The sequence below is a fragment of the Pteropus alecto genome, unplaced genomic scaffold (genome assembly GCF_000325575.1).
Source record: "Pteropus alecto unplaced genomic scaffold, ASM32557v1 scaffold75, whole genome shotgun sequence".
NCBI classification, from domain to species: Eukaryota; Metazoa; Chordata; class Mammalia; order Chiroptera; family Pteropodidae; genus Pteropus; species Pteropus alecto.
Window position 1 is genome coordinate 30870804 of NW_006440638.1, and position 19564 is coordinate 30890367.

General features: G+C 37.0%; 1 protein-coding gene across 3 annotated transcripts in view; it reads right to left on the reverse strand.

The window, feature by feature from the left end:
• VGLL4 (vestigial like family member 4) overlaps nt 1-10068 on the reverse strand; it is a 74086-nt gene extending 64018 nt beyond the window's left edge. Inside the window, exon 1 of one of the 3 annotated variants that reach the window (XM_025050698.1) lies at nt 9363-10068. Coding sequence is in view for 1 of the 3 variants with exons in the window: in XM_006917626.3 (XP_006917688.1) it covers nt 9363-9444 (82 nt within the window). In the remaining 2 variants the exon portion in view is untranslated. Of the gene's footprint in view, nt 1-8299; nt 9321-9362 lie in introns of those variants that run through there. The other 2 variants (XM_006917626.3, XM_025050699.1) reach the window with 2 other exon arrangements.
• Nucleotides 10069-19564: the final 9496 nt, after the last annotated feature.

Sequence of the window (19564 nt, forward strand, 5' to 3'; positions counted from 1 at the left end):
AATGATCAATTCATCTAACAGACCATCCAAAGTCAAGTAACTAGAAAATAAGGTGAGTAGGGGCAGTTATTTCCACTTCAAATGTTTCCATACAGAAACTGAACCTTAAAGGGTTTTCCTATCTTTCTTCCCCTCTTGTTTATAACCCTCCTTCTCCCAGCTATCTTTCCTTCCTCTAAAAACATCCTAAGAGTTAACAAACTCACTTGTGTTACCGAGTATCCCTGAGTCAATCACACAATGTCAGTGTTTCTTTATCTCTAATGAAAAGACACTGGAGTAGATTCATTAGCAGACACTACAGCGCTTGGTGCTACAAACAAAGAGAGAAGAAAGACAAAGCTCTAGCTCTCCCAGAGCTTATAGTAAGGCAGACAAATGAGTATGTAGCACTGTGAGATAAATTCTCTGACACAGCATGCACGTTTGAAAATACTAACACAACACCTAATCCCCACCAAGAAGGTAGAGGCTGCAGGGTCAATTTCCAGAAGTCGTCTCTGCACTTGAGAAATGAATAGAAGCCAAGAGAAAGGGAAGCGGGATTTCAGAGAGTAGCAATGGCTCACTCAAAGGAAATCAATTTGATTCATCTGGACTATGGGCTTTGGGTGAAGGAATGGTAGAAGTTAAGGGGGGAGAGGTAAATTCTGGTAATACTGTGGATGAAGGTCTTCTTAGAAGAGAATGAGATTTGAGGAAGGGGTCAGCTATGGGCTTGTTTTAGTAACAAAGAAGAAAATGAAGACCTAAAAGAAGAGTTTCTATGACCTCTTCAACTTCTCATTCTACTGTTTGTTCCTAGGTGACCATTCTTGCCCAAAGTTTCATATTTTTTTCTCTATCCCAAACTAGTATCTCCAGGGGGGGCCTCTCCTCTGAGATCTAGACTCATATACCCAACTTTCTAAAATTTCTCTCTTCTTTGAGATCTCAAAGATCCTCCAACATACCCAAAACCAAATTCATGATCTCACCCCAGAACCCAGTCTTCTTCCTGTGTTTCCTACCTCTGTAAATGGGAGCACCATGCATCCTCTTGGACAAGCCCGAAAACCTGAAGGCACCCTCTAGCACCATGTCCTGTCAGTCTTCTCTCCAAAGACCTCTTAGATCTACCCACTTTTCTCCTACTACACAACCACCACCATAATGTGGGGTATCACCATCTCTTGCCTAGACTAACCATAACAGGTTCACATCCTCTTCTATTTCTACGTCTTCTCCTTATTCCCTTCCAATCTATTCTCAAGCTGCAACCGTAGTTTGTTAGTATTTAATGCTGGTCAGCCTGTCTCACACTTTTACACCCGCCTGCCCGCCATCAGGAACTCCATCAAGGTCCTGTGCATAAAGCTCATGGTACCTTGTTCCCTATGGAGTGGATACTTGCTAAGTATTTGAGCCAAGGGTGTTAAGAATTTTAAGAATTTGGAAATAAGTCAGCACCAAATAGCACAGGGGTGAACTAGGGTGAAGACTAAAAAGTGTCCATTGGACATCATTTAATGACCTTGTCCAGGACAATTTCAATGGAGTTGCAAGAGCAGAAATCAGATGGCAGTGGCTAGAGAATTGGTAGAGGGAAGAAGAAAACACATTGACCTTCTTCTGATAACTTGGATGGCAAGGAAGAATGTCAAATAGTTGGGAGGGGAACACAAGGTTTACGGATGGGTTTGTTTTTTATTTTAAAGTTGAGAAAGACTTGTGTATGAACGCATGATGAAGAGGAAGACCCAAGAGAGGAAAAAGAGCAAAGTGGAAAAGAAACAAATCACTGAAAAGTCCCTGAGACCAGAAGGGTTGGGACCTGTGAGCACCGACAGAACTGGCCTTTCACTGAACTTAAGGGAAAGAAATGAGGGATGGAGTTGGATTCAGAAGAGTCTGAAGGTGGGAGAGCCCAGAAGATGTGGTGTTTCCTATATTTTCTCCTTCAATGAGGTATAAGAATTCTTGCAGCTCTTTAAGAAAGCCCTCTCCCTCTCTCGTTGTTGGACAAATATGGTATGCACATGTGTGTGTGTATACTCTATATTTTTTTATTGTGTTGTGTATCTATTACTGGACACCATGATGTCTTCTGTTAGTTCTGGAGCTCTGCTATACTCTTCCTCTTCCCTTACCAATATCAGCCATCCCTTACGGGTATACAGGAAAAGGGCTCCCATGGTAGTCTCCAGAACTGGCAGCACTTGTTCAAAATTGTGAATTCTGCAGAGTGCTAGAGAACTTTACACAGATTTTATACCAAAAATGACTCCTATTTTCCATCCTTTTTACCCTCTACTCAATAGAACTTAAAACCTGATACAGCTGCTATTACATATTCCGTTTAAAAAGCTACCAAATCTCTCTCAGGGGTGATTTTAAGCATTGGCAAAAAGGTCATAGCTTTTCAGCAGGGAAATAAAACAAGGGTTCTCTGTGGGGTCAGCCAATAGTTTATCAGTTACTCATCAGAAAAAAAAAAAAAACAAGTTTAAAAGGATACACATAGTAAAAAAGTAAGAATGAGAGAAAATGGGTACAGGAAAAAGCTGCCGACATGAAAATAAAATTTAAAATTAATCCTTGTCACTTTAATAGTGCTGCCACATAAAGTAAGATGTGTTTGTTTTCAAAGGGGGGAAAACGTCCAGAAATTTGCACTCATCACTCCCTCAACTGTTATCGGGAAGAAGCACAGACTCTGTCCAGCTGGATTTGGGGTAGTGTAAACAGCTTTGCTAAATTGCTTGGCAGAGTGCATTTGCTTCAAACCATTAAATTCTGGAATTCACTCTATTAAAATCAAATCATTAGCCAAGAAAAATTAGCAGGCAACTATTTTCATGCAAAACAGATATAAAAATCAAGAGTCATACATATGGATGATTCTTTTTCATTCATAATTTTAGGTGGTACATTAAGGCTATTGTTTCAGATATTTGTTGCTAACAGCCATCTCTATACAATGCAGAGTATTGTTTGAATACTGGAACAATTTAAGCTTTTTCTGTGTATCTAAAAGTCCCTGGATTAACATCCAAAGAAACCTGGCACTGCAACAAAGTTAACTTGTAACAAGTCTCAGCCTTTAAACAAATTGCTTATTAATGCAGAATTAAAGTCACTGTTCAGATCTTAATTAACAAGCTATGTATCTGCAGAAGTGTCCCCTATTTTACTCTCCAAAACTATGCACAATTTTTCCAACACAATTTTCCATTATAGCATGGATGGTGGAGAGCTTTAACAGGTGGTGAAAACCACGCACAAAATATTGACTGAAAAAAAAACGTTCAGACCCAAATGTCACCACTGCTCTTCAACAAACTGCGCAGTAGCAACAGGTGAGTTAAAAGGAAGGCTGGGATGTCCACATGTATTCCACAGCCAAGATTCCCCAGACACTAAGAAAAGCTCGCATCATGTGAAAAAGAAAACCTCTTAGCACATGTCCACTGCTTTAAAAGACTTCATAAACAAAGACACAACAGAAGATTTACAGGATAATTCCAATTACATAAGACTCAAAAAAACAAAAACGAAAATGAAAACAAAATCCACCCAGACAAAACTAAGCTAATTTGTTCAGAATTGAACACACAGGGTAGTAAAGTTATTTTTAAAAAGAAGTTATAATTGTGATGACCTCTTGGAGTTGGGAGGAATTGTGATTGAGAGAGAATACATGAAGGAGGTGATTTGCTATTTCTTGACCTAGTGATGATAACAAGGTTATTTTTTAACTATAAACTACATATACATTTTGTGCACATTTATGTATATATGGTATATTTCATAACAGAAACTGTTGAGAAAGAGACAAAGAGAGTCAAACGGTGACAGAGAGGCAAAGACTAACCCCCAGACCTAATAAATACATTCCTTAGCACAGTATAGGCATTCCATAAATGCTGAAGAGAATGAATATTCATTCAGTGGCAAAAGGACAGTAGTGAGTTTCCTCTGATTATTTTCTAAATATATTTCAGTTTATGTTTACAGACTTCTTTGCAAATACATTGGTGAAATATTAAGAGTTCGAAAAGATCATATAAATAGGAACAAACAGAGAACTATAAGAATAGAGGTCCTATTTTATTTAGGGTAAATAAACATTCTTCCAACAGGTAGTGAACTTGCATTGTTAGGATTAAAACATATCCTGTATACAACACCCTGAAATTCAAACAATCTATAGAATTTTTTTAAAAAAGCAGAAAAGGCAAGATTAATAAAGCAAACTGGTAGAAATAATTCCTTAGAATTTAGCAGAACATACAATATTAAGGAGGCACAGCGGGGTACAAATGGAGAAAGTAAAACAATTTTCAGACTCTGCTTTTAAAATTAAGTGTCCATGGTTGAAGTGGGTTTTTTTGGGGGGTGGGGGAAAGGAGATGGGGGATATGAATTCATTAAAAAAGTAAAAGAGAGAGGCTATTTTATAAGACAAACTGATCTTGCTGAGCAAGACTATTGTTCCAATAAACCCAAAATGCAATTCATAGATATACTAAATATAAACAGTCACTGAATAAACATTAACATATGTAGAGCTAAAACAGACATAGAAACAATCCCTGGTAAGACTGGTTTTATATATTTGTGTACATGCAGAAGTGCTAAATCTGGATCTAATTTCTTCATGACAAAACCCAGTTTTCTGCAACATCCTCAAAACTGAGCAGAACCAAACTATACCGAGAGGGTTTGAATCCCTCACATGCTGACGGAGAATTTCTTTTTATCTTATGGCATGTTTTTAAAAATCTTCACAGGAACAGATCTAAGAACCCTAGGAGTAGAAGGCCATGCAGACAATAGGGAAGGAAGGGAGGGAGGAAGGAAGAGAAATCTGCCTTTCCAAACAAAGCCATGTGTAGGCTCCAAGAGATAAACGACCAAGTAAAATAATCCTTCCAGAAGAGGGCAGAGAAACAAGGGTGGGAGGCTGGAAGGAAGGAGGATATAATCATACCTTCCCTTCACAAACTGTAATTAGAAGAAATACAAACTGGCCAGACCTCTCTCAGGAGATCTATTGGGCTCACCTGCGCATGTTTTATTAATCAGGCTCCTCCCAGTCTCTCTCCCTCTCCTCTCTTCCTCCTTCCTTCTCTCCTACAAGCAAAAAGCTAAAGTAAAATGAATTTCCACAGCAAAACAGTTGCAGATGTTCTACCTCGGAATACACTCCTGGATCTAATGCTAGTCACTTGATATGCAGGGCTGGGGACCAGAGGCTGGTACAAAATGGCTCTGCTCTGTGGCCTTTTCACCTTAATAGTACCCACTGCTCCTAAGTTTCCGGAAGCCTCTGAGCTCATTAGACAAAGAACAATGAAACCAGAACTCCATTAAACTGCTAGTGGTTAGACTGGCAGAAAACAAAAGAAATCAGTCACCCAGCCTTGCTAATATCCTAGCAGGGTCTCACTTAACTCAACAACTCTTATTGTGTCCATTTTCCTTTCAATTCCAGAAAATTAATTTATATGTAGCCTGTGATGAAACAAGTGATAATTATGTTCTAAAACAATGAGCAGCTCTAAAATCTGAGGAACTTTAGAATATTCTTTTCTTAAGCTTTCGGATGATCATAATATGTAATTTATTTTTACTTTCTCTCAATATAAATCATACTATTAAATTAAAAAGGGGAGAATTCTTCTACCAAATTACACACTAATGACTCTTAACCCATAATTAAAGTATCACTAACAGTGGCTTAAAGCCACAGCCAACCATGAGCACATTTATTAGGATCTAAGTTTTCAGCATTATGTCAATACAACCATCAGCCATCTTGAGAAAAGCCCTGGTCTAACCAGCTCCTGTTCCCTTGGGGAAACACTCTCTATAAACTAGCATTACATAGGGCTTCCTCCTCTGCACAATCAGAAAAAAAGTAAAGCAAATCTGAATGCCAAAGCATCAAGGACAGCAAATGCCAATGTGGCTGGTCACCTAGAGTTCTCAGTATGTCTAACATCACAACAGCCTAGGAATCTACACCAGCAACTGGCTTCAGAGCAATGAAGAGTCAGGACAGGTTTGACTGCGCATTGTAATCCAAAATGCTGTCCCTGTGCTGGGGGCGCGGATGGTCCCTTGGATAGAGCATGGTCCCTAACATCGATGAGCTAATAATTAATTAAGGAGACGAGACATTAAATAATTTTGCAGAGGCAGTATGGCATAGAAGAATGATAGACTAGTCAAAACCATTAAATGGGTTCTCACCACTATTCAATTGTTATAAACTTTCTGAATAAACTTGAATCTCTCTGGGCCTCAGTTTTCCTTGGCAAAAAGGCAAATGTATTAGGTGATGTCTAGGCCCAATATAGCTCTACGAATTAGATAATTAGAGAATATAGAATAGTATATAATCAAGTGCTAAATTATAGAGTAGCAACTACAACTGCCATTGGAGAGATTTCACTGATTTCTTGGGTCAGCCACTTCCTAAAAGCCAAATTAGGCACCATGCCAGGACTACGGGATACAGCAGTACCAAGACAACACTCTGCCTTCATAAGGCTTTCAATCTCCTAGCAGAGTATTCATAAGCGTTCAGAGGGTAGGCTGGGGTTGGCCTATATATAACCTTTTTGTGGAGATGGAGGAAAATCTGGGAGTCAAGTGGGTATAATTTAAACATTCAGTTAGGTGACGAATGATGAACTAGTTAACTGTTGAGGATTGTAGTAATAAACCATGAGGTTTTCAAACAAACACACTAACGCAAGCAGAATTCTGCTAATCTGCTCACCACCAATGAAAGTAATCAGTTTCCAGAAATTAGCCGGATTTAGACTCTGCCTGCCCTTTTCACCTTATCTTACCCCAATGGGACCCCACTCCAAGACTACTATTTGTGGTTTTCTCCTTTATTCTCTTTTCAATTACTCTTCTAGACTATGGTAAAAGTCAGGTGCCAGAGAGCAGTCACCAAGCAGAGTTCATATCGAAGCCATGCAAAGTCAATGTGGGATTTTAGGAAGACTTTGTATGCTACAAGATAATTGGCTAAAAAAAGGATCCATTTGCGTATAAATTACTAGGGAAGTTGAAGAAAGATGGTGCAGACTCATGGTTTCTTTTGATGAGTAGATCTGTGTGTAATAAAACTAAAGAGTATGGTATAACTAACCTAGAGAATAAAAATAACCATTAACAGCTTAATTTTTAAAACTAAAAATTCAAAAAATTAATCTGCTCCTTATTCTTCAGAGGCATGAAACCTGCCTGTGCCCTAAGTGAAATCAAATGCTGCCTACCAACTGTACATTCCATCTTCCAAATAACTTCCCTGGAATGCTGGTGAGCTGTTATGTTTAATATGAACATTCTTAAAGTGTTGGATTTAAAGGAACAATAACTATTCCAACTTTTTTAACAACAAAAAAAAAATCCCAACTAAGATTTATGCCCATTTTCAAACACCCTTTTGAGTTTAGAGCAGATGTGTGCAGTGTTTACACTGAGAAAACCACTAGGACATAAACAACCCACTATAAACACCACTCAAATTCTGCTGTGCTTTTCTTCATTTCCTGTGTATTTATTTTGGTGTTAAAATAATGTTAACTTTCATAATAAGGAAAATAGCAGCAGATGTTTAAACCAAACAAACTATAGCATATCAACCCCGTGTATCTACTCAACTTTCAAAATCAAAGTTTTCTTCCTCCCAAATAAGGAAGGAGGCTAGATTACTCTCGTATTTTGCATACTACACAACAATAATCAACCTGAAGCTTTCCATAAGCATTTTCTCACCACCACCAACTGGAGACATGAAAAATTAATGTGTATCAATTTCCTAACAATCTTTATATTCCTCTTAGGCTGATCGTTATATTTTGTTTTGAAAATATCATATTACTCGATGATAAACAGAAATGGTCTTAAAAGTTTTTAACATTTTGCTCACTAAAAAAAGTTTAAAAAAACTAACTGCAGTAAGTTAATTTCACAGGAAACAAGCCCAGTCACTTGCTGCTTAGACCACTCTAAAGAAGTCTGCCTTTTAAATGGGTAACTTCAGAAGCAAGAGGATACTTAACAGCAGCAGATTCAAAGAAAGCAATTCACCAAAATTCTCATTAGTGAAACTAAGTAAAAAAACAAAAACAACTTTAAAAAAAAACCTTAAGTATGAAATCCTTATCCATAGAGTTAAAAAATAAAAACCGGCATGAATGAGATTTTTTTCCTTGAAGGGGAAAGGGTAAGGTTTCAAGTGATTAGGCAAGAGGCCTGAGATTTTTACATGAAAAATACAAGTGGATCGCCTTACCCTCCTCCCAAGTTTCTTCAATGTTTTCTTTTTCAAGAGAAACATTCAGTTCACTATAGGAGAAAACATGGAAACTGCTCCTGTTGAATCAGAAAGGCTGCGATCTCTTCGATCTGTATGTGGTTACAACAAAAAACACTCCCCCTGCCAAGCTGAATTCCCGGGGAGCTCCAGCCACTCAAACCCAAGCCATTACCACTTTTTCAAATCGCACGTAGATAATGTTCCAACAGATTAAGAAATCACTTTTTCTCTTCTTACTACCAACCAAGACAGCTGGAAATACTACAGGGCAGTAGGGAAACACCTCATGGTTTATTAAGCGGTAATGAGTAGTAAGAATTTTTTTTTTTTTAATTTAGCTTTCTTGTTGTGGTATTGTGCAATCACTTCCATAAGGGACGGGAGTTTGGAGGGAACATCCTTCAATGTCAGAACTCTCTCCGAGCTGTACAGGAAATGGGAAATCAGACAAAGAACCAGTCTGTGCTCTGTGACATGGGTGCCTGCCCCTCCAGTCCACCAAACTGAATAGAAAAATTCTGCAGTGTTTGGGACAATCGCTCCCAAAATATAAACTCACTGTAACTTTCTGTTCTCCTCTACATGAAAATCCAAATCCAAAGTTGGAATACAACACAAATACTGTAGATGGTGCTTTTAAAATACATATCAATGTGAAACGAAACAAACAAAAAAAACTTGACACATTTAAATTCTACTTGGGTCCTAAAAGTTCATCCTTTAAAGAAATCAACAGAAATAAAAAAGAATTACCTTTTAAAGAGTTAAAATTTTTAACAGTATGTTGCTAGCATAAAGCAAACTTTTAACAGTTTATATTTCACCTTCTCTCCATCCCCAGCCCTCTCTACCTTAACCCTAAAGACTAGGAAGGAAACAAGCTTTGTGTTGAAAACAGTATACAATAATCAGTCATCTTTCAAAAAACCCTAAAGTCCCAAGAAAGAGAACAAAATACACAAAAGACATTCAAAACCCTACAGGAAGGCTGGCTTTGACAAAAGCAATAGGATAGCAATTTCTAGAACAGAACCTCTACCTTCATAGCACAGAATGCCGATATTGTTGTTCATCTTGTCCAAGTACTGGTAGTTCAACAGGTCCATCTTCATAAATAGCATTTATTGGGCTAGCACAGAAAACCAGCTCTTTGCTTTCACCCCAAAAGATTATGCTTCAAAAATCAATTACTGCTGAGTAGCTCCTGGCTCTTCTCTTAAACTTCACAAGGACGGAGGCCCAGCCTCAGATGATCAAAACAAAGTACGTAAAAGAAAAAAAGAAAAAGTACACACGCACAAAAAAAAACTGAACTCACACAAAACCCTTCAAGGGTTTAGCTGTAGATGGTATACGTTTTGTATCCTCAATCGAGCATTTAGAAATCGTTTTAGAAGTCTCTACAAGTCTTTTTTTCGAAATAAAAAAGGAGTAAAAAAGAAAAGCACGAAGCACATTTCCTAGGACAAAGCCCCGCTGGCGTTCCTCGCAGCCCGCTGCAAGTTCACTGCGCTGACATGCTGGCTATGCGTGGTATGACTCGTATGTAAACGAGCTTCCTCTTCCCAGCGGGAGCGCGCGCCGAGCATGCGCACTAAATCCCCGGGGCTCTGCAAATGTCAGGGATATTTTCTGCACAAGATCAGCCTCTAAATGTATTAAGTGTTTGAAAGAAAAAGAGGAGGTGGAGAGTCTGTACGGAGGGGCCGTAGTGGAGCTGCTCTTGACAGGAAGCAGCCCTGCCACTGCAAAACCGTAGGAGGGAAAAGAAAACCCAGGAAGTTTGTTTTTCAGGAGCTGAGTAAAAAGAAAAAAATCCATCATGGAAACAAACTTCCATGGAATTTAACTCTGATGTAACTTCGCTTTTGGATTTCAGAAACACAAAGTGTTTGCTGTGGTACGTATACCACACATATTTTATAAGGTTTCTTTTTTTTTTTTCTTTTTAAACTTGTTTTATAATGTTCATTTACACACTTTATCTGTGTATTTAAAATTTTGGTGTTAATATTACATGTAACTTCTCTCATAATTTTCAGAATAACTCATTTGGACAGGGTAGGGACGGTATCACCTTTCCACAGTAGAGGAAACTGAGGCTCAGAGGGATTAAATGACTGGCTCATGACCCCCAAAACTATTGGTAGAACTACTTTTCGAGTGTTTTTTTTCCCCCTATTATATATAACCCTCTAAAAAACAGGGAAGGAGGAGGCAGAAAAGAGAGACTTAAGCAAATAAGACTGAGATATCAAAAACTGAAAGCCTATTTTAAATGATGGGAGGGGAAGTAAAATTACTTTCATTTGGCACATATGAAAGCTATGTCATCTGTGTATTAGAGGCATGGTGCCATGATGCTCCTTATTGGAAGGACTTGGGGCTTAAACTTTGCCTCTCCCATATCTAGCACAGCAAGTAGGTGCCCCAAAAGCTTTTCACTGAATGAGTGGATGACTGAATGTTCAGTCTTAAGCATGTGAAGAACACACCGACAAAACGGCAGGGGTAGGGTGGGGTGTTGATCTCTACAGATATCAGCTAGATTTTAGCACCATAATTAATAGACTTATAATTTACCATATTAGTGTTTCTATACTGACATTCTGTATGTTACTTAGAGATTCTGAAATATCAAGGGGTATGTATACTGTAGACCAAGACCTGAAATTTTAATACTCTGAAATACGATTTTAATACATAATTCCAAGGGATTATATGTTAGAAATTCAGCAATGGTTGCATTTGGGGTAATACGCCTATTCTTGGCAAGATGTCCTAATCATATCTTATCTGGAGATTAATACAATACTCAAATACGGTAGCCATCATTGCTGCAAGAAGTCATTAGGCTAGCAGCAGAAAAATCAAGTTTTCACAAGTTTTAATTTATAAGGATATTTACTAATGCTAGATTACATACATAGTCTAGATACTGAATAAACTATATTGAAAGATATGTATACCATTAATTATAATTAAAATACTAAACGGTATTTAGTGGGAAGGTTGGAAGAATACTTATAGCATCTAGTATACACAAGATTATTGCACTTATAACAGTCTTACTACCTTTAAGTATAGGATTCAAATTCAGCTGATAGGTTTGGAGTATAATCACTGTGCTGTGTTCTTTGACATAAATTTTCAATCAGAAAACATTAGGAGTCATTAGCATATCCCCTATGGGAGAGAGTTGGCTGCACACTGGAACCAGGGCAGAGCTATTAAAAATCCTGCTGCTGATGCTGCATCCCAAACTAATCTGAGGGGCTAGGACTCAGCATTAGTACCTTTTAGAGATCTAGGGGATTCTAATATGCAGTCAAGGTTAAGAACCTTATCTGCCCTTAGGTACTTCATGTTATATGCTTATTTTGAAGTTTTCTTTTTAAAATATTGTGATTTAACCAGATTCAAACAATACAGTTATAAAGATATGCGTAAAATATTTAGTAGCTTCCCTTTCATGCCTCAGTTATCACTTACAATGTGGTTCTCAGCCTCCAAGAGGCAATCATCTCTGTTGAACAGTCCCACGAGCACACCTTGACTTGTGTTTGGAATGATCTGTGGTAAAATTCTCAGCTCTTAGCCACGTCTTTCCCATAGATCTGGGATGCTAATGTGGTGCTACTTGAGTGCGGTTCGCAGAGGGGTTTAAGAACTGGTTGTAACTACCCACAAGAAATAGATACCAAAAAAAGAGTGAACATTTCAAAACTTTTATAGCAATTTGATAGTGTAATTTAGGTCTCCTAAATCTTAATTTTAAAAAATTGAGGGTTGTATTTTTTCATGGTTCTACTTAGTGAGTTTTGTTACATTTTACAAAGTATCAATCACCAATAAGGTCTGGGGTGAGGGAAAAGCTGGTCATTCACCCAGTCTGAGAAACCTTGGAGGATGGCTAGCTACAACAGGCAGACTCCGCAGTACAGTAAACGCTCTCCACAACTTGTACCTAGGTCCATCCCAGCTCCTTACATCTTACACCTACACTTCAAGCACATTGAACTGTTTACAGTTACCCTTAAAAACCACATTATTTCACTTCTCAGTGCATGTTCTCTCTGTGAAAGACTTTTCCAGCCTGTCTACCCAGCAAACATCCATTTGTCCCTCAAGACCAGGCATATACCTCTCTAGTCCTGTAAGACTCCCAACCTTCCATCTCCTCACCCTGCTCTATACCACCATGCTTCTATTCCAACCAAGTCTAGGCTTTAAGAACAAGGGGCCTTCTTCACCTTTGCAAGGTCACTATGGCATAAGCCTGGCACCTAGTAGGCCATCGACAAATACTTGTTGAACGAAATCAGTAAGATTAAAAATTCTCAAAGGCAGATTCTCCATTCTCCCTTCGACCTTTCCTCTCCTCCTAGTACACAGTGAATTACCTAACTTGACATTTCTCAAACTGAATTCTGTCAACATCTTTTGGGGACCACCTCACATTTGAGGAACACTCATCTAGATTCTGATTACACTTCAGGTTACAATCAAAACATTCATTTTAAAAATCCTAATACTGGAAAATGTCAATGCTTCTCCAGTTTATTCAGAAGCTAATATAGTCATAAAGTACCAAAAGGATTGCTTTTCATTGGAAATATGGTGCTAAATTTTATCCATAAAGTCAGGTAGAAAAATCTATTGTTTTAAGAATAAAGAAATTTTCTGAAAATCTGAGCTATCAGATATTTGAAACACAAAGCAAAGAACGTTTTTGGAGTGAAACTGGGTACAGAATAAGTAACACTAAACAGATACTGTCATCAAGTTAAGTTTTTAGTGAAAAAACTTTAAAAACCATAACAATATTTTAAGACTAACTAATTTGGAATAGGAACACATTTTTCTAAGCCTGGGGGAAAAAAAAAAACTTAAACCAAAAAAAAAGGCACAGAGAAAAACACTGAAGAATTTAACTTAATATACAAATTTTATGTTTTTGCAAAACAAAACAGATGAATATATTTGTAATATATATTAGGGTAGATGAAGGATAAATGTTCTTGATATATAAAGAACATGAGAAAGAAATGAATGGTCAATACAGTTTTGAAAAACTATTCAACCTCATTAATAAATTTAAAAACTTTTAAATTATTTTCCATCTGCCAAATTAACAAAACAAGACTTTTTTTTCTCTTATTTAATGCTGGTGAGGTGAGATGCCACTGGAATGTGTTCACTGCTAGTAAAGTGTAAACAGATAATGCCTTTCTACAAAGTAGTGTGGCATTCACATTAAGCTTTTTGTCGTGTCAAAAATGTTTGCATCCTTTTCCTTACACTGGGCTCTACTTCTAGAACTCTGTCTTGTGAAAATAGTATTTGGTCGAATATTATAAAGCATAAAGATGCTTTTCATCCTTCTATTTATAATAACGAAAACTTGAAAACTTAAAAGTCCAAAAATAAGGGAATGCCTTAAAACTGTGCTATATCAATGACAGAATATCATACAGCCTAATTCCTTCAAAAATATATAATGACATGAGGAAATGCTATACTATGTACTACATAACAGTACTACATATGTTAACCGAAAACAGTAAAAATAGGATATAAAATATGTATGCGCTACACCAATTTTGCTTAAATGAATATATATGCATATACAGAAAAAGTATACACATGTATTAAAAAGACTAGAAAGAATACCAAAATGTTGACAGAGCCTATCTTTGGGTGGTGGGCATTTTTGACATTTTTCTGTACTTTTAACTTACCTATAAAGAGTACATTTCTTATAAAATCAAGGTGAAGGTAAAGAAAGTTCTCTCACTTTTCAAAAAGCAGGCACATAATGAGAAAATATGCCCTCATAAGGCATAAGCAATGGATCACATATATCTTATTTTTAAACACCATGATATGGCCTTTGGATTTAGATCTAACAACTGAAGATAGTAAAATTCCAAACATCTATTTAGACCTTCGCAGAAGTTGAACATGTCTATGCTGAGGTATCTATCTGTCTCAAAGAACAGTCTACATGGAGAAACTCTCTGTACTTCACACTTTCAGCACAAAGACCTGTATGGGGACGTTCTTTGTCTCCTAGTGTTTACTAATTATTTCATGTGTTAGTATCAGTTCCCCAAACTAGACCATAAACGTTTGGATGGAAGGAAAACTAAGCTTCAGTTCTTGGTATAAAGCTCCCTACAGCATACAATCAGTGCTCCACAAATGTTCATTATGGCAGTGTCTCAACATCTTTGTGGAATAATGATGGCAAAATGATGACAGAAGAAAGTCCAGGCTAATTATTAAGTTAAACTGCTTATATTTGCTAGAGAATTGACTAAAACTGTGAGGTGCTTACAAAAGCCAAAAGACCAAAATCACTCTCCAGACACTTTTTAAAAAATAAAATGCTTTCATTAGCACATTTACAGAGAAACGAATGTTTTAATGTTAAGTCCAACAATAATCTATTCAAAAAGACACTAGGAAGTATAAATAACCTCACTGGGCTATTTGGTTGGTTCCTCTATTGGAAATAATTGCTCTCTTCTTCTCAAGATTCTAATTAGCCTAGATATGTAGCTAATGTTTTCATTTTAAAATTTTTTCTCTTTATCACATTTCTTTTCTTAAAAATCATTTTAACCCAATATATGAATAATAATCAAAATAGACTTTACCAAAGGAAGAAAATAACTTTGACTATGCCTTGATCAGTTAAACAAGAAGCTGGATGTGAAAGCATCTCTAGAATCCACTACCATTTATGGGTATATTTCTCAGTATAATATGAATTGTAACAAAATAATGATGATGATCATGATGCTTGTAAAACACTTCATTGGTCAAGGCACTTTCACTTCTTTAATTATCTTAATTAATAAGACAAGGTTGTCAGAAGGAAAGCACAAAAAAGGGTTAAATGAAAACCAAGCATTCAGTGGTAAGAAGGAAGACTTTTGTTTAGAACACAAAGTTCTGTAGCTCCTTAAAGGCCTCACTAAAACCTCACCTTCTCCAAAGACCCCATTAGCTAGGACTAATCTCTTTATTCCACTGTATTTTAGGTTTATACTGCCCTTAATTCTAAAATAGGTAAGACTAGAAAATTTATGTACCTCTCCCTTACCAGATTATAAAGACCACTTTGCACACAGTAGGCCTTCCACAATGTAGCTGTCGAATTAAAAAAGACACCAAAATAAAACAATTTTCAAATGCCTCAAGTATCAATGATGTGAAACTGAATATCAAAGTTCCCTATGTTACCACATTTTCTTTCAAGGAAAAAAATTCCTAAATATATCATAAAATATTGCTTATTTCTTTAACTTGGAGTTCTTCACACTGAAATGACGATAAAAAATATACAGTCTTTAGTCAAATTTTCACAAAAGCAAATACCATTAAGCTATATGCCTTGACTAACATTGTTTATAAAACAGTACTACTTCAAAGTTAAAACACTCTCAACTGTTACTAAGTAGTTACTAAAACCTTTATTGTAATATAGTGGGATTTTAGTACAAATATACATATTTTTTTTTTTAAAACTTAAAATGGTTCTTCAACTCAAAGATTTAAATTTTCAATACAACAGTACCCTCTAGGGGTGAATTTTAAATTGCAAAGACAATTTTTAGCAAACTGCATTTTGGGCCCATTCTCATCTGATATACATTATATTTCAAACACCATAAGCCTCTTATTTTATTTAATAAAAAAGTCACAGCAAATATCTTTTAACAGTTGAAGCCTCACTAAACTTTGCAAAAATTAAAATATGAACAAAACCAATTCAATTGATATCAAATGTTTGAACAGAAAGTCTGCTTTATTAACATAAATTTTAGATATAAATAGTATTTTAAAGTGCATACTAGGACCCATGTTATAAATAAATCAGTATTGGTGAAGGAAATTTAATCAATTAGGATTCCCAAGAAAGAAGAAATCTCTTGCAAAACACTATAACTTACTAGTTTTAGAACGAGTACCTTCTAATACTTGACAACACAAATGTTTCCCTGTAAACAAAAATTATTATTTTAATGGTTTTCATTACTAAAAACTACTTAGGTTCAGTAAAACTCATTCAAATAACCTTCACAAATAAAATACTATTCTGATATACACATTCTCACTAATTGCAATTATCCATAGATATATTTCTTCAAGGCTAGCTAGAACTAACTTCCATGGTAAAAAGTAGGAGAAGAAACCCAATGGAGGAAAAGTCCCAAATATTTAACATTTGAAGGGCTAAGATCACTGACAGTGCCCCAATGTTTGCCCCAATCTTAAATTAATAGTTCAATTTGCCTTCACAATGCACTTCATTATGCAACATCTTTCTACCTCCAGAATCACCCTTTCAACCAGTTAGGATTCAGTCCAGAAAACAGACACCACACTTGTTATTTTAACAGAGAGAATTTAATGTCTCCTCTACCTTGTACCTCCTCTTCCAGTAATTACTCCATAAGGTAACTAGTATCCTAACCTCTAAGAGCATAGATTACCCACTTTATATAAATAGAATTATACATCATGTACTCTTCTGTAACTGGATTCTTTCACTCAACGTTATGTTCTTGAGTGTAATCGTAATTTTTAGGTGTAACTTTAAAAAAACACACACATTCCTTTTCATAGCTGTCTAGTAGTCCATTGCTCTAATAGAGCACACTTCATTCTACTGTTGATGGACAATTAGGCAGTTTCTACTTGGGGGAGATTATAAATACTGCTGCTACAAATATTCGAGTACATGTCTTTGGTGAGCACATGACTGCATTTCTGTTGCATACATATATTTAGAAATAAATACATTTGGTCAGAGTCGTCACATGTTTAGCTTAAGTAGATACTGCCAAATAGTTTTTCAAAGCACCTGAACTAATTTATACTCCTTCCAGCAGTGTATGGGATTTCAGGTTGCTCCACATCCTTGCCAGCACTTTCCTATCTTTGTCATTCCCACTACTATGGTAGGTATGGAGCAGCCACACTGTAGTTTTTACTTTGCACTTTTCTGACCAATAGTGAAAACTCAAAAATGCTTAAGAGGCAGAGGAGTAGGATTCACCTTACAGAACAGAGGGGAAGGGGTCTAGGTCAGTGCCTCTCAACCCATGCCAATTTTGCTTCCCCCAACTAGGGGACATTTGGCAAGGCTTAGTTGTCACAATTTGGGGGTGCTACTGGCATCTAGTGGATGGTGGCCAGACATGCTACAATGCACAGGACAGCCACCCACAACAAAGAATTATCTGGACCAAAATAGCAATAATGCCACTGTCAAGAAACCCTGGTCTAAGCAAATCATTATTAGAATTCTCCTTTGCCATATAATCAGTGGCTGGTACAGCTCGTGAGGTCAATTTCCTATTGTCTCAAAATGTTATTTTCTCTCTAAAGTTGAAGGGATAGAAAGACAAAGGACAACTTACTACGTGTTGGGCATGGTACATGGCATAGTGCTAGGTTCTTTGACATATCTTGTTTCTTTCTTAATCCTACTATCAGGTACTATCACTGTTTTATAGACGAGGAAATAGTTATCAGTCTAAGTAACTTCTCCAAACTCACAAAGAGTGGTAGATCTGGGATCTGAAGCTGGGATTTTCAACTATACCCTAAGTCTCATTTTTAACTAAAAATAAGAAGCGTTTTTAAAGTCCACAAGGATTAACTTGCAAGGGGCAAGTTTCACATTAAATTTGCCAAAAGCAACTGAATAAAACCTTGGTATGAAAAACAGATCGTTTGTAATGTTACAATTAGCATGCACCTGTAAGGAGTGGACCTTAAAATTTTTAAATGAATCCATCTTCCTTATCACACTAGGATCTCTTTGAAGATCATGTCTTATTTTTCTTTGTATGTGCCCCAATGCCTCTAGGAGAAGGCATTTAAAGTTTCCTGGATTAATTACTGACCTAAAACCCCAATGAGGGAACACAGGCTTCATAAAACAAGCGGATGGTTCAGATTTTATTTTTTTCACCAAGTCAACTATATTTAGTAGTATAAAATAGAATAAAAGGGGTTTTGTTGCCGCTATGCAATTAAATCAAATAATGTTCAATACTATCAAATTCTTTTCACAACACAATTCCATTTTTCCAAGGATAGATTTGCCTATATCACCTTGTCAATCATCCTTCAGATGTTTTCACTGACGTCTCTATTTGTAAGGACATTACAGTCAAAGGCCAGCAGAAATCCATCTACTAGAAGAGCAGTTTTCAAACCTGGCCATGCATTAGAATCACCCATGAGGTTTTGAAAGACATGGATGCCCAGGCCCCATATCTAGAAGTTGATTTAGTAAATCCAGGGTGGGGTCCAGAAGGGCCCATAAAGATGTATTTCAAGTTTACACCCAGGAAACTGCTGCACTCAGAAGTACAGTTTAAAAATACTCCCCACATAATTTTCATAGGCACCCCTCCCCTTGAGGTTCAGGACGACTGCACTGGGGATTCTAAACTGAACTTAGTAAGGCACCTTACTGAGGAAACCTCTGCCTTCCACACCTCCCAGAGAGAGTTCAAGGGTATCCCAGTGAGTTACTCCTGGGCAAGACTAGGTGGCAGCGTCAGCCAGCCTAAGAAACAGCTCGACTTCCTTACAACTGGGAAGTGAGACTGAATTTGATCATTCGAATTTACACGATTCCAGTCTTGCTTTATATGGAAGTGGCATGAACTCTCCCCATTCCTAAACCACCTCTCTTCCTAAATTACCGATGCTCTGTAGCTGGAATAGGACTACAAACTTATAAACTGTCGATGCTTGTCTGTATTAAGACCAGAAATATACAAACCAGAATTTCTGGTTTATCTCCACGTGGGTAGGAGATTGTGAGAGATCTTGGAAATGAGACAGGGCGTTTATTGTTGGGGCAGGAATTCCAGTGTATATGTCTAGTTAAGGGTGGCAATGGTGACTTTTTAGTGACACTCTCACAGCACCTTAAGCAGTTGTAATGTCACACGTGTGTGGCTCTGATTAACATCCATCTACCCCCAGTTTTCCTAATCATTTCCCTAGCACCTAACACAATGCCTGGCACCTGGTGGGTCAATAAAGATTTGTTGAAAGAACAAATGAGAAGGAAGAACCCTAGAATCTAAGGTGGGAACGGAAGAAAGCCACAAGGGGCCAGACACCCTGAGTTCTGGATAGAGTCTAGGACAGTTGGAAGAAGAAATTGACAATGACAGCCTGAGCTCTGCAGAATAACTAGGTTTC